This window comes from Rana temporaria, chromosome 1 (genome assembly GCF_905171775.1).
Source record: "Rana temporaria chromosome 1, aRanTem1.1, whole genome shotgun sequence".
Lineage (NCBI taxonomy): Eukaryota > Metazoa > Chordata > Amphibia > Anura > Ranidae > Rana > Rana temporaria.
The window spans coordinates 439,586,420-439,608,298 of NC_053489.1; the positions used below are offsets into that span (position 1 = coordinate 439,586,420).

The following is a 21,879-nucleotide window of genomic DNA, read 5'->3' on the forward strand; positions in this document are numbered from 1 at the left end:
AAATGGGCGTACGGGTACGTCCCCTTTAATTTGCGAGCCGCGTGGTCGCACGCTCGCGACACTGCCGTGAGCTCCGTGACCGCGCCCACGGGACCCACGGACCCGATCGCCGCCCGTGTCCCGCGATCGAGTCACAGAGCTGAAGAACGGGGAGATGTTGGTGTAAACACAACATCTCTCCGTTCTGCCTAGGTGACACTGTCACTGATCATGTTCCCTGTCATCGGGAACAACGATCAGTGACGTGTCACGGCAAGCCACGCCTCCTAACAGTTACAAGCACTCCCTAGGACAAACTTAACTCCTTCGGCACCCTCTACAGGTTAACCCCTTCACTGCCAGTGTAATTTTTACAGTAACCAGTGCATTTTTATAGCACCGATCGCTGTCAAAATTACAATGGTCCCAAAATGGTGTCAAAAGTGTCGATGTGTCTGCCATAATGTCGCAGTCACGATAAAAATTGCTGATCGCCGCCATTACTAGTAAAAAAAAATATTAATAAAAATGCCATAAAACTATCCCCTATTTTGTAGACGCTATAACTTTTGTGCAAACCAATCAATAAACGCTTATTGCGATTTTTTTTTTTTTTTTAACCAAAAATATGTAGACTACGTATCTGCCTAAACTGAGGGGGAAAAACGTTTTTTTATATATATTTTATTTATTATAGCAAAAAGTAAAGATTGCATTTTTTTTTTTCAAAATTGTTGCTCTATTTTTGTTTATAGCGCATAAAATAAAAACCGCAGAGGTGATCAAATGCCACCAAAAGAAAGCTCTATTTGTGGGAAAAAAAGGGTGTCAATTTTTGTTTGGGAGCCACGTCGCACGACCGCGCAATTGTCAGTTAAAGCGACTCAGAAAATAATTACAATAAAACTTTTGTTTTTTTTATTATTATTATATTGTTGCCGGGTGTACCTCATACAAAGTCATGTGGGCGTTTGAATTTTTATTGTATATGATTGATTTGAGATGGGGTACACAACTTCAGGCACTGGATCACCTATACAATTATTGGAACCTTTTGGGCTAATAAGCTGCTCTTCTATATAGCAGGTACCCCCAGCTTTTTTTGGCTGAGTACTCCAGTCCTCAGACCCTGGGTTGCTCTATAACGAAAACTGCAATCACAGCCAGCTTGGTCTCTCTCTAGCTTTTTGTACCACTTCTCCATCTCCGTATACACTTTACAGTCAAAGAAGCTGCTATATTGACATTTTTGTTTGATCTACAGTTGCCATGGTGGTACACATGTGATCAGTTTTGACACCAGCTATTTGATGACTTGACAGATCAGTTGAAAGCACAAGCAACTGTGATGGTTTTATCATTCATGGCATGCCTTGATTGTGACTATTTTGCGATACAGTTGGTCAATGGCTTTAGTCCCCCTTAAAGTGGTTCCAAAGACTGAAGTTTTTTTTACCCTCATGCACTCTATTTTAAAAAAACATCAGTATTCAGCCCCCACCCAATACTTGCCAAGTCCGATCTTGATCCAGCGGCGTGCATGAAAGCAGAGGCTCTCTCGTCTCTCTCCTCATTGGCTTCTGCTGCTGTCAAATAGAGTTATTGAGCAGGGAGTGGGTGGCGGGGCAGAGTCCTGCTCTGTGTGTCTTATGGACAGGGGTGGGGAGGCAGGAGCGCCAGTGAGGGACACGAGAAGACCAAGACCATTGCAAAGAGCAGGTAAGTATTACATATTCGTTATTTAACAAAAAAAAAACACTTTTAATATAGCAAATTTTGTTGTGTGTGTGTGTGTGTATATATAAATTTCATGCAAAAGGCCATACAATGATTTTCAATGTAAATGCCACATATAAATGTGTCTATTAACCACTTGAGATCCGCGCTATAGACGAAATACGTCCGCAGCGCGGCTCTCAAGTGCCAAGTGGCCGTTTAAAAACGGCCTTTATGTGCATTACCCGCGCGCGCCACTGGGTGGCGCGCGGCGGGTAAAAACTGTCCCGACGCATCGCCGAAGACCCGATGCGTGTACCTGGCGGCCGCGATGTCCGCCGGGTACACGCGATCGTCGGTGACACGGCAGGTGACAGCAGGGACGTGGAGCTCTGTGTGTAAACACAGAGCTCCACGTGCTGTCAGAGGAGAGGAGACCGATCTGTGTCTCTTGTACATAGAGACACAGCATCGGTCCCCTCCCCCAGTCACCCCCCTCCCCCCACACAGTTATAACACACCCAGGCTACACATTTAACCCCTTCCTCACCCCCTAGTGTTAACCCCTTCACTGCCAGTCACATTTATACAGTAATTCGTGCATTTTTATAGCACTGATCGCCGTATAAATGTGAATGGCGCCAAATTTGTGTCAAAAGTGTCCGATATGTCCGCCGCAATATCCCAGTCCCAATAAAAATCGCAGATCGCCGCCATTACTAGTAAAAAAAAAAAATAATAAAAAAAATCATAATTCTGTTCCCCATTTTGTAGGCGCTATAACTTTTGCGCAAACCAGTCGCTTATTGCGATTTTTTTTTTTTACAAAAATACGTCGAAAAATACGTATCGGCCTTAACTGAGAAAAAAAATAGTTTTTTAAAAAAAAATTGGGATATTTATTATAGCAACAAGTAAAAAAAAAATATATTTTTTTTAAATTGTTGCTCTTTTTTTGTTTATAGCGCAAAAAATAAAAACCGCAGAGGTGATCAAATACCACCAAAAGAAAGCTCTATTTGTGGGGAAAAAAGGACGCCAATTTTGTTTGGGAGCCACGTCGCACGACCGCGCAATTGTCAGTTAAAGCGACGCAGTGCCGGACGCTGAGATTTCGCCTGGGAACGAAGGGGGTTTATGTGCCCAGTAAGCAAGTGGTTAAAGTTACCCGTAGAGAAGAGATATGCAATTAGCCCCCGTTCACACCTAGGCGTATATACGCCTGTAGTGCGACGCCGCTGCAGCCCCGAGACGCCAGAGGGATCATTTAACATGCACCTCTATGGAGATGGTTCACATCTCCACGCCGAACGCTGTACGCCTGCCGCCTGAAAAAAAGTCCCGGACCTTTTTTTCAGGCGGCGTTCGGCATAGGAGATGTGAACCATCTCCATAGAGGGGGTGAAGGCTGCATTCACAATCATGGCGTTTTGTCGCTGCAAATTGCGGTACAAAACGCCGCTATTTGTCGCCGCAATTCGCGGGACAAAACGCTGCGATTTTGTACGCCGAGGTGTGAATGCAGCCTTAGTGGACCTCCGGCTGTTGCAAAACTTCAAGTCCCATCATGCCTCTGGGTGTCGGAGTCTTGCTCTGCCTCATGGGAATTGTAGTTCTGCAACAGCTGGAGGTCGCTAATTGCATATCCCTGCCGTAGAGGATAGATGAACTTTCCGTGATGATCTGTGTCAAGACCTATGTTCATAAGGATGCCATCAGTAGATTTTAGCGGTTGGAATAATAGACCATCAGCCAGGTTGATTGATGGATTACAGATTTTAATAATATTGTTTAAATTTTTTAAACTAAGAATGCTGCTGTATTGCAAATTAGTGGACCTTCTAGACCAGTGTTTCTTAGACTATGGTTATGGACCAAAATCAGGTAGTGTTTGGGTTACATGTGTGAGCACTCTAGAGGCCCATTGCAATGTTGGAACCCATGGTACCTTGCAAGAGAAATTTGGGCACATGCCCAGCCCTAGCAACACCCCTGGCTTGTCCATGGAGCCAGGTGCTCCGACCAGGAAGCATAACCAATGTTGGTGACCTCAGTTGTCCACTGTGACTAGTCACAGACTTATTTCTAGCTTGCTGATTGGATAGCACGCGAAATGGATAGCACGCGAAAAGGTATCAGTCTAAAGATGTTCTGCTTCTGTCCTCCCCTCTTGCCAGCAATCTTATAATGTTAGATTACTAGCAATGAGCGGTACAGTAGAGACTTATTAACCATCTGCGAAATCCCTGCCCCTCTCCAAATGTGGGTCCTACTAAGCGGGGTATTCCAGAAAACAAATATAGAAACAGATATAGGTACCTATGCTAGCTGTATTTCAAAATTTATATATTTTTTTTATTAAATGGATGCAATAACTGGGTAAATGGTATTTTTTTGTTTTATTTTAAATGGAATTATATTTTTGAAATTTAATAATATCACCATTGGGCTACTGCAGATGTGTGATTACTTCTCATTTATCATTGCATTGTGTTACTTTATTAAGCCATAATTCTATTTCTACAGGAAACAGCAGAGGAGAAACATGCAGAGGTCGATGCAGACTCTGCATTTGAGACAGATGCTCCAGATGTTTCACCAGCTACCAATAGCACACCGCAGGTGCTCACCAATGCTCTGTCTGGCTTGTCATCCAGGTAATGAGGTTTCTTTTACTTGTTGTGAGTTCTTAGTGCCCATCCCACAGCATAAAAGACCCAATACCTGGTATATATCGTGTGACTTGTCATGCAGCTTAGTGTATTTCCCTGATGCCACCTATACAGGTAAGATGCTGCTTAAAGGTGATGTCCACCCTGTGTGAGTGAGTCCTTGGCCTCATTCCAACCCCTAAAAAACATGATTCTGTATGGATATGCCCTATCACATTTTCAGAAATGGCACTGTAACACTAGTGGCACGTGCTCTATTACTATGTACATTTTGAATCCCCACTTCACTGGATTTCCTATTCCAGTTGCTGGTATTTCAGATCCAGCTACAATGCAATAATATGGTTCGCACCCTCAAATATTTTTATATCAAACCCAATGTAATAAAAAAAATGTATATTGCAGCTTACCAGTCAATTAGGTGAGGTGACTGCATTACTTCTCTTTCTTTTTTTTTTTTCTTTTTTTTTATCCCCTCTGTTTTCACCTGGTGATCCAGCCAGTTGCACACCTTCTGTATTGCCTCCGCTCTGGATGAAGGGACATGGGGCACCTTTGGACAGCAGCATTGTTAATCTGGGGGGAGGGGGGTGTTAGATGCACTAGCAGATTTGTATAAGTTAACCACTTAAGCCCCAGACCAGGCCACTTTTTGCGTTTCGTCGTTTTAACTGTCGCGGTCGTGAGACGTGGCTCCCAAACAAAATTTACGTTCTTTTTTTTTTCCCCACAAATAGAGCTTTCTGTAGGCTTGTCCTAGCGTGACAACCTAAACTTGGGACAGTATGTCAGAACCAGTGGTAGAATCACCAGTTGAAAATAAAGAGAAAAAAGCCTAAAAAAATAAAAACTTAGCAGCCATGCTAACTAAGAATTGGTAAGCTGCAATATATTACATATTTTTTCTTGGTTTAAATATGCTTTATTATTTTTAATTGTAGTATAACATATTTTTATCTTTCAGATGGAAAAATTGGTGGATACGTGGCATTTTTAGTTTAACAATGATTACATTGTTTTTTATGATTATTTATATGGGGCCAGTGATGATAATAATTTTGGTAAGTTCAAAGACTTTTCAATTTTTTATTTATTTATTTATGTCATGTTAAAATAGGCCTTGCTATACCATATTTCAACACCTTTATTCTGATTGACCATGCTTCTCACATTCATGAATAGTTAAAAAAGTAAAAATAAAATTCTGTTTATTTCTGTCCTGAAGAAAACACTTATTAGTTGTAGTAATACTTCAATCCGAAGTCAAGTACCCTACAATAATAAGGGGAGCTTGGCGATCCAGCATAAGTCTTGTGTATGTAGTTTCCTCTTTGAGAAGCTGACCATAAATCCTCAAAAAGGAATATGTACAAGAAAGCAAAACAAAAGTGGAGCACATCCAAGAGTATCAGCAGATGGACATGTAAATTGGAATCAATGTATGCAGTTCACCTGGTGAGTGGTTGAGAAAATACGCTAATTTGTGTTCTAGCCCGTGCTGTATTTTGGCCCAGGCCTAGGGCGGCAAAAAAGTGCCGCCCTACGAACAAAAAGCACCCGCGTCGTCCTCCCGGCTCCCGCACGCAGGGCTGCCATCAGGGGATTAAATCTAAAGCCAACGGCATTGCTATAGGGGGGGCGCACGGCACCCGGGTGACACCAGGAATTGTAGTCGGTGCAGTCAACCCGACCGCCCGCCCTCTCTTAGTTGCAAAGCGGTAATCGGCAGCGGTGCTGTGACAGGGAGAGGAGAGCTGCACAGTGTCTGTAATCTCCCCCGCTCGCCCCCATCCTTCCTCCTGTCAGCTGAACAGGAGAAGAGACAGAGTGACTCAAATTGGGTTCCCCTAAGTGCCGACCGGCTTCCTGCCTGCTCCGATTCCCTCCCCATTGGCCTCAGCAGAGGGCCAATCAGAACACAGTGAGGAAGTGGGGCATCATGGGAAATGTAGTCCCGGAAGATTGGCGGTGTTTCTGCGTCCCCAGTGTATCCACAGACAGTAGGCAGGCTACAGTCCCCCAGCATGCATGCACTCTGGGGGAGAGAGAACCTTGAACCCGGCAAAAAGCAGAGTGCTACTGAAGAGCAAAAGAGAGGACTGTGCAGGGGGAGGCCAGAGAGGGAGCCACGCTGTAACGGCACCACCAGAGAGGGAGCCACGCTGTAACGGCACCACCAGAGAGGGAGCCGCGCTGTAACGGCACCACCAGAGAGGGAGCCGCGCTGTAACGGCACCACCAGAGAGGGAGCCACGCTGTAACGGCACCACCAGAGAGGGAGCCACGCTGTACCCACACCACCAGAGGGAGAAAGACAGAGCCACTGCCAGGGTACAGACGAACTACACTACTGACTAGAGTCACCCTGGGCAACCCAGAGTGAGCGAACATCCAGCCAGAGGGATCACTGTTGCGGTTTCGCTGGGTCTGGTAAGAGGGCCTGTTGGCCATTATCCATTACTGTTCCCAAACTGAGGTATTGGGAAGTGCCTAACCTTCTATCTTCTAGGACTTGACCGCCACAAAGTCCCTCTGTCATTCTCCCACGGCGTCCATCTGTCTTCCTCCCATGAATATTACAGGGCGGGTCTTAAAAAGTAAGGGGTGTGACCTTGACAGGAAGGAGTGGGCCATATATAAATTAGGGGGTGCGCGAGTTTAGTCAGGCCTAGGGCAGCACAAAACCTAAATACACCACTGGTCCCAGCTGACATGCTTAAAGGCTAAGTTCACCTTTGTGCACCAAAAAAGCATTATTGTACTACTTTTGCAGAATTAAAAAAGCTTTCCATTTATTCTAGACACGCCTACCTCACTGTCCTCGTGGCTGTTTAAGAACACAAATACATTACTTCTGCCTTACTTCCTGGACAGACTTTAGGTCATGACACAGGAAGGAGTTGGCCAGCTGAGAGTATATGTTGTGACATAAAGTCTGTCCAGGAAGTAAGGCAGAAGTAATGGAGCAGTGTTTTTAAACGGCTATGAAGAGAGTGAGGTAATTGTGTTTGTATAGAATAAATGGAAATCTGTTTATTTTTGCAAAATAAGTACATTAATGCTTTATTGGTACATAGGGGAGCTGGAATAATAAAAAATAAATAAAAATGTGAACTTGGCCTTTTAACCACTTAAGGACCCCTTCACGCCGATATACGTTGGCAGAATGGCACGGCTGGGCACAATCGCGCACCTGTACGTGTCTCTTTAAGCCCAGCCGTGGGGTCACAGTAAACAATGCATTTTTATAGCACTTTTTGCTGTGAAAATGACAATGGTCCAAAAAATGTGTCAAAATTGTCCGATGTGTCCGCCATAATGTCGCAGTCATGAAAAAGTTTGTAGTAAAAAAAAAAATATTAATAAAAATGCAATAAAACTATCCCCTATTTTGTAAACGCTATAAATTTTGTGCAAACCAATCGATAAATGCTTATTGCCGATTTTATTTATTTTTTTACCAAAAATAGGTAGTATAATACGGATCGGCCTAAACTGAGGAAAAAAACGTGTTTTTTTTTTTTTTTTTTTAATATATATATTTTTGGGGGATATTTATTATAGCAAAAAGTAAAAAATATTGATTTTTTTCTCAAAATTGTCGCTCTATTTTTGTTTATAGTGCAAAAAATAACCGCAGAGGTGATTCAAATACCACCAAAAAAAAGCTCTATTTGTGGGAAAAAAAGGACGCCAATTTTGTTTGGGAGCCACGTCGCACGACCGCGCAATTGTCAGTTAAAGCGACACAGTGCCGAATCGCAAAAAGGGGCAAGGTCCTTAACCAGTTCCCGACCCGCTCATGTACATATACGTCAGCAGAATGGCACGGACAGGCACATCAACGTACCTGTACGTGCCCTGCTTGACGGGGTCGGGGGTCCGATCGGGACCCCCCCCGGTACATGGCGCGGGTCGGTAATCTTCAGGAGCGATCCGGGATGCGGGGGCGGCAGTTCGTTTTTGTCCGCCCCCTCCGGATCGCTCCCCAGCCAATCAGCTTCCTCCCCCGCCCTCCTCTGCCTGCATTGTAAACACAGGCAGAGGAGGAAGTGATGTCACCGCTCCTCCCGCCGGTATTTTCGTCCGGCGGAGGAGCGGAGACATCACACAGTGAGTACACAAGCACTACACTGACACACAGACACATAGGCTTACGATCCCCCCCCCCGGTCACCCCCCGATCGCCCCCACCAGCCCCCCCCCTGTCACACCGTCACTAAATTGCAGTGATCATTTACTGATCACTGCATTTAGTTTCAGTGTGACAGGCAGTTAGTGTCAGGCAGTTAGTGTTAGGTCCAGGATAGCCCCCCCCCCCCATAAAGGTTTTAACCCCTTGATCACCCCCTAGTTAACCCTTTCACCCCCCTTTTGCCAGCGTCACTAAGCGATCGTTTTTCTGATCGCTGTACTAGTGTCGCTCGTGCCACTAGGTAGCTAGTTTTTTTTTAGGTTCGCCGCCATGTTTTTATAGCGTTAGAAAATTTATGGGGGTACCTAACGCTATAAAAACATGGCGGCGAACCTCAAAAAAAAAACTAGCTACCTAGTGGCACGAGCGACACTAATACAGCGATCAGAAAAACGATCGCTTAGTGACGCTGGCAAAAGGGGGGTGAAAGGGTTAACTAGGGGGTGATCAAGGGGTTAAAACCTTTATTGGGGGGGGGGTAGGGGGCTACACTGGACCTAACACTTTTAACCCCTTGATCACCCCCTAGTTAACCCTTTCACCCCCCTTTTGCCAGCGTCACTAAGCGATCGTTTTTCTGATCGCTGTATTAGTGTCGCTCGTGCCGCTAGGTAGCTAGTTATTTTTTGAGGTTCGCCCGCCAGGTTTTTATAGCGTTAGGTACCCCCATACATTTTCTAATAAAGGTTTTAACCCCTGATTGCCCCTAGAGTTAACCCTTTCACCCCCCTATTGCCAGCGTCACTAAGCGATCGTTTTTCTGATCGCTGTATTAGTGCCGCTGGTGCCGCTAGGTAGCTAGTTATTTTTTGAGGTTCGCCCGCCAGGTTTTTATAGCGTTAGGTACCCCCATACATTTTCTAATAAAGGTTTTAACCCCTGATTGCCCCTAGAGTTAACCCTTTCACCCCCTATTGCCAGCGTCACTAAGCGATCGTTTTTCTGATCGCTGTATTAGTGTCGCTGGTGCCGCTAGGTAGCTAGTTATTTTTTGAGGTTCGCCCGCCAGGTTTTTATAGCGTTAGGTACCCCCATACATTTTCTAATAAAGGTTTTTAACCCCTGATTGCCCCTAGAGTTAACCCTTTCACCCCCTATTGCCAGCGTCACTAAGCGATCGTTTTTTTCTGATCGCTGTATTAGTGTCGCTGGTGCCGCTAGGTAGCTAGTTATTTTTTGAGGTTCGCCCGCCAGGTTTTTATAGCGTTAGGTACCCCCATACATTTTCTAATAAAGGTTTTAACCCCTGATTGCCCCTAGAGTTAACCCTTTTACCCCCTATTACCAGCGTCACTAAGCAATCATTTTTCTGATCGCTGTATTAGTGCCGCTAGGTAGCTAGTTATTTTTTGAGGTTCGCCCGCTAGGTTTTTATAGCGTTAGGTACCCCCATACATTTTCTAATAAAGGTTTTAACCCCTGATTGCCCCTAGAGTTAACCCTTTCACCCCCCTATTGCCAGCATCACTAAGCGATCATTTTTCTGATCGCTGTATTAGTGTCGCTGGTGCCGCTAGGTAGCTAGTTAGTGCCAGTAACGCTTACACCCACGCGCAAAACATACTCCCCCCATATGTGGAATTACACCCCAAAATACATTCTGCTGCTTCTCCTGAGTACGGGGCTACCACATGTGTGAGACTTTTTGGGAGCCTAGCCGCGTACGGGACCCCGAAAACCAATCACCGCCTTCAGGCTTTCTAAGGGTGTAAATTTTTGATTTCACTCCTCACTACCTATCACAGTTTCGAAGGCCATAAAATGCCAAAATAGCACAAAAAAACCCCAAATGACCCCATTTTGGAAAGTAGACACCCCAAGCTATTTTCTGAGAGGGATGTCGAGTCCATGGAATATTTTATATTTTGACACAAGTTGCGGGAATATGATAAACTGATTTTTTTTTTTTGCACAAAGTTGTCACTAAATGATATATTTCTCACACATGCCATGGTTATATGTGGAATTGCACCCCAAAATACATTCTGCTGCTTCTCCTGAGTACGGAGATACCACATGTGTGGGACTTTTTGGGAGCTTAGCCGCGTACGGGACCCCGAAAACCAATCACCACCTTCAAGATTTGTGTGAGTGAAATCAAAAATTTATGTCCTTAGAAATCTTGAAGGTGGTGATTGGTTTTCGGGGTCCCGTACGCGGCTAAGCTCCCAAAAAGTCCCACACATGTGGTATCCCCGTACTCAGGAGAAGCAGCAGAATGTATTTTGGGGTGCAATACCACATATAACCATGGCATGTGTGAGAAATATATCATTTGGTGACAACGTTTTGTAATTTATTTTTTATTTATTTTTTTGGTCAATATTCAATCACTTGGGGCAAAAAAAATTAAATATTCCATGGACTCAACATGCCTCTCAGCAAATAGCTTGGGGTGTCTTCTTTCCATAATGGGGTCATTTGGGGGGGTTGTGTGCCATCTTGGCATTGTATGGCCTTCAAAACTATGATAGGTAGTGAGGAGTGAAATCAAAAATTTATGCCCTTAGAAATCTTGAAGGTGGTGATTGGTTTTCAGGGTCCCGTACGCGGCTAGGCTCCCAAAAAGTCCCACACATGTGGTATCCCTGTACTCAGGAGAAGCAGCAGAATGTATTTTGGGGTGCAATTCCACATATAACCATGGCATGTGTGAGAAATATATCATTTAGTGACAACTTTGTGCAAAAAAAAATCAGTTTGTCATATTCCCGCAACTTGTGTCAAAATATAAAATATTCCATGGACTCGACATGCCTCTCAGCAAATAGCTTGGGGTGTCTACTTTCCAAAATGGGGTCATTTGGGGGGGTTTTGTGCTATTTTGGCATTTTATGGCCTTCGAAACTGTGATAGGTAGTGAGGAGTGAAATCAAAAATTTGCGCCCTTAGAAATGCTGAAGGTGGTGCTTGGTTTTTGGGGTCCCGTACGTGGCTAGGCTCCCAAAAAGTCCCACACATGTGGTATCCCCGTACTCAGAAGAAGCAGCAGAATGTATTTTGGGGTGCAATTCCACATATAACCATGGCATGTGTGAGCAATATATCATTTAGTGACAACTTTTTGTAATTTTTTTTTTATTTTTATTTTTTTGTCATTATTCAATCACTTGGGACAAAAAAAAAAAATATTCAATGGACTCAACATGCCTCTCAGCAGTTTCCCTGGGGTGTCTACTTTCCAAAATGGGGTCATTTGGGGGGGTTTTGTACTGCCTTGCCATTTTAGCACCTCAAGAAATGAGATAGGCAGTCATAAAATAAAAGTTGTGTAAATTCCAGAAAATGTACCCTAGTTTGTAGACGCTATAATTTTTGCGAAAACCAATAAATATACGCTTATTGCGATTTTTTTTACAAAAGACATGTGGCTGAATACATTTTGGCCTAAATGTTTGACTAAAATTTAGTTTATTCGATATTTTTTACTTTTTGTTATAAGAAAAATCTTTTGTTTTCAAAATTTTCGGTCTTTTTCCGTTTATATCGCAAAAAATAAAAATCGCATAGGCAATCAAATACCATCAAAAGAAAGCTCTATTTGTGGGAAGAAAAGGACGCAAATTTCGTTTCGGTACAACATTGCATGACCGCGCAATTACCAGTTAAAGCAGCGCAGTGACAAATTGTAAAAACACCTTGGGTCTTTAGACAGCGTATTGGTCCGGGGCTTAAGTGGTTAAAGGGTCACTAAAGGAATTTTTTTTTTTTTTTAACTAAATAGCTTCCTTTACCTTACTGCAGTCCTGGTTTCATGTCCTCATTGTTCGTTTTTGCTTTGATGTTGCTGTAATTCCTCTCTGTTCTGGACACTTCCTGGTTGTCTGTTTCCTGATCACCACAGTACTGACTAATCAAGGAGGTGTGATTACTGTGTGTCAGCACCAATCCAGTTTCGTTTTACAAAGCATCACTGCCCTCTATTGGCTCTTTGTCTTTGTACATCAGAGAACCAGGAAACAACCGCAAAAACGAAACTAAACTGCAGGTTAATTATATGATTGGTTCTTATCTATTTTTAATCATTTTTAATAGGAATCGGTTAACTATTATGTCTCTATACCCTGTAAACAGTCATTTCAGCAAAAACATTTTTTTCCTTTAGTGACCCTTTAACCTGCATAATGGTCCGGGTCTTAAGTGGTTAAACAGCAGGGATCAATTTTAAACTGCCCAGAGGTCTTAAAAAATACATACCAAGGTTAGCTGTACCACATTCAATATTAGCGCTGCTGCAATGCCTTGAAAAAGTATTCATACCCCTTGAAGTTTTCCACATTTTATCATGTTGCAACCAAAAATGTAAATGTATTTTATGTGATAGACCTACACAAAGTGGCACATAATTGCCAGCAATTGCTGATGATTTAGCATGCGATTTGACATGCCAAATTGCATCAATGTGACCCAGGGATGACAGCTGCAAGTCTTTTTGGGTATGTCTCTACCATCAACTCTGTCCAGCTTCCATGTCCCTGCTGAAGAAAGGCATCTACACAACATGATGCCACCACCATGTTTCACGGTGGGGATGGTGTGTTCAGGGTGATGTGCAGTGTTGGTTTTCCGCCACACACAGCCTTTTGCTTTTAGGTCAAAAAGTTCAATTTTGGTCTCGTCTAACCAGAGAACCTTCTTCCACATGTTTGCTGTGTCCCCCCACATAGCTTCTCGCAAACTGCAAATGGGACTTTTTATGGCTTTCTTTCAACAATAGCTTTTCTCTTGCCACTCTTCCATAAAGGGCAGATTTGTAGAGTGCATGACTAACAGTTGTCCTGTGGACAGATTCTCCTACCTGAGCTGTGGATCTCTGCAGCTCCTCCAGAGTTACCATGGGCCTTGGCTGCTTCTCTGATGAATGCTCTCCTTGCCTGGTCTGTCAGTTTTGGTGAATGGCCATGTCTTGGTAGGTTTGCAGCTGTGCCATACCCTTGCCATTTTTGGATGATGGATTGAACAGTGCTCCGTGAGATGTTCAAAGCTTGGGATATTTTTTTTATAACCTAACCCTTCTTTGAACTTTTCCACAACTTTATCTCTGACCTGTATGGTGTGTTCCTTGGCCTTTATGATGCTGTTTGTTCACTAAAGTTCTCTAACAAACCTCAGAGGACTTCACAGAACAGCTGTATTTATACTGAGATTGCAGGTGAACTCTATTTACTAAATAGGTGACTTCTGAAGGCAGTTGGTTCCACATAATTTTAGTTGGGAGTATCAGGGTAAAGGGGGTTGAATACAAATGCATGCCACACTTTTCAGATATTTGTAAAGAAAAACTATAATTTTTCTTCCACTTCACAATTATGTCCCACTTTGTTGGTCTATCACATAAAATAGAATACTTTTTCATGGCACTTTAGATTTTAGGAGTCTACAAGGTGCAGAGCAAGGAGACAATCAAGACAATATCGTATTAAAAAAAAATCCCAGGTTTGTTGAAATCAAAAAAACTCAGTGGGGTTGATTTACTAAGACTGGAGACTGCAAAATCTGGTGCAACTTTGCATGGTAACCAATCGTCTTCCAGCTTTTTTTTTTTGTTGTCAAAGCTTAGTTGAACAAGCTGAAGCTAGAAGCCGATTGGCTATCTTGCACAGCTGCACCAGATTTGTATATATTAGTATGTGTGTCCGTCCTTTATTCATTATGTCAATGGGGTTGATTTACTAAAACCGAAGAGTGCAAAAACTGGTGCAGCTCTGCATATAAACGAATCGGCTTCCAGGTTTTTTTGGCAAAGCTTAATTGAACAACCTGAAGTTAGAAGCGGATTGGCTACCCGGCACAGCTGCACTAGATTTTGCACTCTCTCTATTAATAATCCCACATATAGTGACAAAATTAAACAATATAAAATTCCTAAGTACAAGTGCTTTTCAACCCAAAGACGTCCACAAAGTGCAAGATGTCGCTCCATTCTCTAGAATAGCTTGGGGGTTTCCAATAGGGACAGAGGTAAATTGAATGATTACAAGACCACCATGGCCCTCATACTACGGAGTGGCCAGAAGCGCTTAAAGGGGTAAATCCCAAGAATTGCCCACAAGAGATTATATATGTCAGCCTTTTAATCCCGCTCTGTTCATCCAGCAATAGGATATAAAAAGAAATAAAACCTCATGGTGCAGTATATCAACTAAAAAAATATATTTATTATTTTAAAAGTAGTGCACTCACATTAACCACTTAAGCCCCGGACCTTTAGGCAGCTAAATGCCCAGGCCAGGTTTTGCGATTCGGCACTGCGTCGCTTTAACAGACAATTGCGTGGTCGTGCGACGTGGCTCCCAAACAAAATTGGCGTCCTTTTTTTCCCACAAATAGAGCTTTCTTTTGGTGGTATTTGATCACCTCTGCGGTTTTTATTTTTTGCGCTATAAACAAAAATAGAGCGAGAATTTTGAAAAAAATGCAATATTTTTTTACTTTTTGCTATAATATCCCCCAAAAACATATATAAATTTTTTTTTTTCCTCAGTTTAGGCCGATACGTATTCTTCTACCTATTTTTGGTAAAAAAAATCGCAATAGGCGTTTATCGATTGGTTTGCGCAAAATTTATAGCGTTTACAAAATAGGGGATAGTTTTATTGCATTTTTATTAATTTTTATTTTTTTACTACTAATGGCGGCGATCAGCGAATTTTTTCGTGACTGCGGCATTATGGCGGACACTTCGGACAATTTTGACACATTTTTGGGACCATTGTCATTTTCACAGCAAAAAATGCATTTAAATTGCATTCTTTATTGTGAAAATGACAGTTGCAGTTTGGGAGTTAACCACAGGGGGCGCTGTAGGAGTTAGGGTTCACTTAGTGTGTGTTTACAACTGTAGGGGGGTGTGGATGTAGGACTGACGTCATCGATCGAGTCTCCCTATATAAGGGATCACTCGATCGATGCAGCCGCCACAGTGAAGCACATGGAAGCCGTGTTTACATACGGCTCTCCCCGTTCTTCAGCTCCGGGGGATGGTCGCGACGGAACGGCTATAAACGAATAGCCGCGCCGTCGTCCCGGATCGCTCCCCGCGGGAATCCGACCGCCGCATGTAGCGCGGGGGGGTCCCGATCGGACCCCCCACCCGCTAAAAGGCAAGGACGTACATGTACGCCCATTTGCCTGTACGTGCCATTCTGTGGACGTACATATACATGCGGCGGTCAAGAAGTGGTTAAATTAATAACAAACTGGCCTATCTGTAATGCTGCAGCACCATTATATCCACCGTTCGATCCTGCCAGAAAGCGGCTGCTGTGCGTGATGACGTCATGTTAGGCACCGCCCTACGCATTTCATCATACATTTGATGTAGTCGGGGGCGTGGTTCATGGGGCTTATTTACTAAAACTGGAGAGTGCAAAATCTGGTGTAGCTCTGCTAAAAAGCCAACCTGCTTTTAGTGTGTTTGTGTTTTTTTTTTTTTTGTTAAAGCCTAACTGAGCTAATTGGCTACCTTGCACATCTGCACCAGATTTTGCACTCTCCAGTTTTAGTAGGCCAATCCCAATGTGAACAGCAATAAATATATGTATTGGTGTTTTCAGTTTTGAAACTAGATAACCTAATAAATCATTTCCGATCTGTTGCTATGAATACTGCAATGTTCACTTTTTATTATTGCTCTTTTATCCACCTTGCTAAATATATGGTATACACATTTTCACCCATCTCAATGTCGTATACAATTTTTTATAATGACATGTTCACTGTTGATTCTTGACCTATTTCTTTCCTTTTATAGTTCCCCATTTTTATTATGATCTTAGCTACCCTGTTTTTTTTTTTTTTTTCTATTATAGCTTCTCCTGTTTGTAAGTCATTTACACAGTAATAAAAAAACACTGATAAGTGAAAAGCAGCATATTGAACTTAGAACAATAACTGAGGTTGTGTAAGGCAGTCCTGTTCTATTTGCATAGTGTTTGTTCACTGGGTTTATCACTGAAGGTAAAGTCCTATTGTGATCTATATACCGTACATACACACGTGTGTTGATCCAGGCCAGAGTCTGTGTGGTATTTAATATACTAGCATTCTAATGGAATTCTTTATATTTTATTGTGTTTGATCACTGGAAGTTTCTTTTTTACCTTCAGCCTGGGTTCACACTGTAGCGATGCAGGAACCGGCGCGATTAGAGTGCCGTTTCCCGCATCGCATCTCTCCCGCGAACCGCTGCGGGTGTCAGTACAATGTTGATGAGAAACCCATATTGGTTCACAAATCGCAGTGCGAACTGTGGATTTGGACAGGAATCGGATCGCTGGGGTGAGAACTAGGGTTGTCCTGATACCGATACTAGTATCGGTATCGGGACCGATACCAAGCATTTGCCCCAGTACTTGTACTCGGGCAAATGCTCCCGATGCTTCATCCGATACTTGTACTGTCAGGGGTGATCAATGCATGGGGAAGTTACAGGCACCAATCACCGCTATATCCCACCGTGTTTCTCTCTCCTTCTGTGCTCCTCCACCCCCTGGAACTGTCAGGATGGAGAGCGGGGTAGGAGCCGGTAAATCCAGCTCCTTACTGCTCCGAATGGACAGGGTCAGTGATCACTGACTCGGTCCATTCACATAACTGAAACATTGTAAACTGTGATTACAATGTTTCAGTTTATGAATGAAGAGAAGACGCTGTCTTCACTCAATTCATTTTCAGCGCAGCTGAAGTTGCTGAGAAAGGGACAGGGGAACATGTGTCCCTAGTCCCTTTCTCTGTCTCAAAGGGGAGATGTCAGAGGTCTGTTAAGACCCCTGATATCTCACCAAAGCCCTCCAACAGGGCTGAAAAAAATAAAGAAAGAATAATAAAAATAAAAAAAAAAGATTAAAAAAATTATTGTAGAAAATAATAATAAAAAAAACACACTGACCCCCCCCCCCCCCCCCCCTTAAAAAAAAGAAAGCATTATAAATAAAATAAAAACAATTGTAAAAAAATATATTGTAAAAAAATAAAAAAAAATTGTTAAAGATAAAAAACTACTGACACATGTGCTGCTGTCACATTAAATTAAAAAAAGTATCGGTAATCAATCGGTATCGGCGAGTACTTGAAAAAAAGTATCGGTACTTGTACTCGGTCTTAAAAAAGTGGTATCGGGACAACCCTAGTGAGAACACCTATGTGGTCCGAATCCAGTGTGGGGGGGAAAAAAAGTCTCTGCACCTTCTTTATTTTTATTTTTTTTCCCAGCCATACAACTGTATGGCTGAACTCGCAATGCACGGACATTGCATGTGATTGGCACCGCAGTGCGCATCACATGCAATGTCTGACATTGCTACAGTGTGAACCCAGGCTAAAGGTTATTTGAAGCTACTTTCTATAATGAAAGACTGCAGTGTTACCGTAGACTGGGAATCCTACTTGTGTTCCTATAGACACTATCATACGCTGATCTATAACATGGGCTTTGTATTCTATAACACATCAGAGTTGCAACTTGGTCATTTCAGCTATTTTAATCCTTATTGTATTTGAACAAAGGAAAGGTTATAGCTTTTCAAGGGTTACTTTATTTGACAGTAAACTTTTTTTGTTTTTCAAGATAATTGCTAATTGTAGCAACTGTAATGCCCTGTACAGGATCAGTTCGTCTGATGAAAACAAACCGATGGATTTTTTCATCAGATATCCGATGAAGCTGACTTTCATCAGTCTTGCCTACACACCATCAGTTAAAGATCCGATTGTGTCAGAACACAACGATGGTTGGGGCCCACCCACGATCGGTTCGTCCGATGAAAACGGTCCATCGGTCCGTTTTCATCAGACGAACCGATTGTGTACACGGGCATTACAAAACAACTGCAGATATTTTTATATATTTGAGCATTTTTTAGTAGAACATTCTTATACAAAAATTTCACAGTAAAAAATGAGAATGACAGACCGGAATATGAAGGTCAGAACTGAAAGATCCATAGACCAACATAACCCTTCTTTTTTTTTTTAGTTTTCCTTTTTTTTTTTAGGCTTTTTTTTATTTTTTATTTTTTCTGCAGAGGGTTGATGGCAAGATAAGTTTTTTTTTTCTTTAATATCTGTCTGAAGTTCAGCTTCAATGACACATGAAACCATGAATGGTTATGAATTCTGAAAAATACTGGCTTAAAAATGGCATAAGCCATGGACATTACTTGGACGTTAAGGGCCATAATTCCACGTATCTCAGCTCCTTAAACTTTGCTCACGTACCACCCTAGTCTGCAGATACAAGTAACACAGAGGGGTTGATTTACTAAAGGCAAAAAGACTGTGCACTTTGCAAGCAGTATGTGTGTATATTTTTCCTGGTATTTTAGTATCGGTAATTTAAAAGCCTCATTGACTAAGCGCTGGAGCAACTACTCATGCAGAGTGCAGCTGAGCACAGTCTATTTGCCTTTTGAAACTCAACCCCCATGGTTTGTTCCCAGATTACCACCTGTTTAAAAAGAGTGAAAGGTAGACGGGCCTGCCATTCATTTCTATTGAGCAGACACCAGGTGTTTGCACTATATGATAGGTGGTACTTGCTCATTTTCAAAACAAATCGCAGCCCAGAATTTCTTAGACCGGAGCAGTGAAAGAAAGGGGTTGCTGCATCGAAATGCGAGAAGCAATGGTGATGTGTGTGTGGCCAGTAGACCTAAATATCTGGGTGTATATATAAACTCTGACTTGGGTTTTCTTGACTGTTTATAACATTGTCCATAACAACACAACTGTTGGACTAAATTTGATGGCTTAAAGTGTTACTAAACCCACAACAGTAAAATCAGTCTGTACTTAAAGAAAAATGGCTAATGGGGTACCACAGCCATATATAGACTGTTTAAGGGTAAAGGACCATTTGAGCGGACTTTAACAGTACCAGAAAAGGAACATTACGTAATCTTATGAAATACAATTTATTACAAACACATTACAAGTTATGTATTTGTATTTCGAAAGATTATGTAATGTTCCTTTTCTGGTACCGTTAAAGTCCGCTCAAATGGTCCTTTACCCTTAAACAGTAAAATCTGTCTGTATATGCAGTAAAGCATGCTTGTTATACTCACTGTGGAACCTAAGGGGTTAATCCTCTGCATTGGGTAAAAAGGCTCTTTGGTCCTGTCTTCTCTAATCCTCCTCTTCTTCCACAGTCCCCAATCCATCTCCTGATAGAAGAGAGCCTTGGGGATAAGCTGCAAATGCTCTGTTTGATGTGTATTGCTAGAGCGTTTTTCATAGAGTGCATGTGATCAGCACAGGGCCAATCATCACTGTCCAGATAGGGACAGGACAATCGGTGAAGAATTAAAACTCCCCCTAAAAGCTTTAACCAAACACTGATAGAAGTCCTAAGACTCCTATATACTGCTGACGAAAAAAGGTATTTAGCAGTTTATATTTTCTAAAATAAATGCATTTCCATGTACTGTGGGAGACCAGTTATATTGAATGCAGGGTCCTGGGTTTAGTAACACTTTAAGCACAAATTTTCTCACATTAGTGCCACAGGTTCATCTAAATTGCAGGTGCTGATACTTGTGACCTTACCCTAGTGCCGGAAGTTTAATTTTGTAAAATGTAACAGTGTTTTGTGTCTCTGTGTTGCAGGTATCCGCTATACAGGTGAAATGTTTCCATGAAATAATTTCAATTGGCCACAGAGTATATCGTTCCTATGAGTTGCCATGGTTCAGATCTCTGAGCTGGTAAGTAGTCAGATAAATACTCTACTATGTATCAAGTCAAAAATGGGCACACAGCATAGTTGTACTTCAAAAACTGAGGTTTGTCTGAAAAAAAAAAAATATATATATATATATATATATATATATATATATATATACTCTATCTACAATGCCTTGAAAAAGTATCCATACCCCTCGAGATTTTCCATGTTACAACCAAAATCGTAAATGTATTTTATGTAAGAGACCAACACAAAGTGGCACATAATTGTGAAGTGAAAGGAAAAGGATAAATGTTTTTTTTTTTTTTTTTTTGTATTCTTTTACAAGTAAATATGTGAAAAGTGTGGATAAAAAGAAGGGGGTAAGAGGTCACAAACCTCGGGACTTTGACGGTTTTAAATGATTATAATAACCAGAACAAACCAGGTCATTACAAGATAAGTAGAAAAATAGAAAATTGATTTATTACAAAAATAAAGATAAAAACATGACACAATTCATATTCAATATGTCTACTTAATCCTACACGGGTACATAAAGGGCCAAAATTCTCGACATGTTTTGCTCTAGGTGGAGCTTCCTCAGGAGATGATTTAATGACGTTTAATTATGTACTGAAAGTGGAGAGAGAATAAGAGTGCTCATGTAAAACCTGAAAAAACATCTATAAATAATATAGTTTTAATCAAGATAAAGATCAAAAAGTATATCAACAAATGCAAAAATGGCATAAAAGCATAGGTCAAATCAAAAGGACATAGTTATAAATTGTTGCATATATATAACAAAATACAGTGGCCCAGATTCAAAGAGATCTGCGCTATATTTGCGGAGGCGCAGGGCAACGATTTTGCCCTGCGCCCACGCAAATATTTTGCGCTGCCCTCGATTCACGGAGCAGTAGCTCCGTAAATTGCGAGGGCGCGCCGGCAAAATTGCCCGGCGTAAGCGCGCGCAATGTAAATGATCCCGCCGGGGGCGGGAATCATTTAAATTAGGCGCGCTCCCGCGCCGAGCGTAGAGCGCATGCTCCGTCGGGAAACTTTCCCGACGTGCATTGCGGCAAATGACGTTGCAAGGACGTCATTTGCTTCAAAGTGAACGTGAATGGCGTCCAGCGCCATTCACGAATCACTTACGCAAACGACGTGAAATTTAAATTTCACGTCGCGGGAACGGCGGCTATACTTTAGCATTGGCTGCCCCTACTATTAGAAGGGGCAGCCTTACGCTAAAGATGCCGTACGGAAACTCCGTACCTTGCGTACGCAGGGCCCGCGCAACATTGTGAATCGGCGTAAGTATGCAATTTGCATACTATACGCTGACCACAATGGGAGCGCCCCCTATCGGTCAACGCAAGAATGCAGCCTAAAATCTGCGTGGCATAAGAGCCTTATGCCACGCAGATTTTAGGCTGCAGTCGGCGTAACGAGTTCTCTGAATCAGGAGAACTCGTTACGCCGGCGCAAGTCAGCAATTGCGCTGCGTAACCTATGGTTATGCAGGCGCAATTGCTTACTTTTTTGCATACTGGCCCAGATTCAGTAACACCTGAAAACATTAAAAGGAATATTACCAAGTAGTAATAAGTAGAGAGATTGAATTGCTTAAAATACATATGGGGGAG

General features: G+C 42.3%; 1 protein-coding gene across 1 annotated transcript in view; it reads left to right on the forward strand.

Moving 5' to 3' along the window:
- The window catches only part of CDS1 (CDP-diacylglycerol synthase 1), a 101,740-nt gene that overhangs the window by 29,659 nt on the left and 50,202 nt on the right, over window positions 1-21,879 (forward strand). Inside the window, exons 2-4 of the mRNA XM_040326494.1 lie at window positions 4,222-4,352; window positions 5,332-5,428; window positions 20,170-20,267. Coding sequence (XP_040182428.1) covers window positions 4,222-4,352; window positions 5,332-5,428; window positions 20,170-20,267 — 326 coding nt within the window. The remainder of the gene's footprint in view (window positions 1-4,221; window positions 4,353-5,331; window positions 5,429-20,169; window positions 20,268-21,879) is intronic.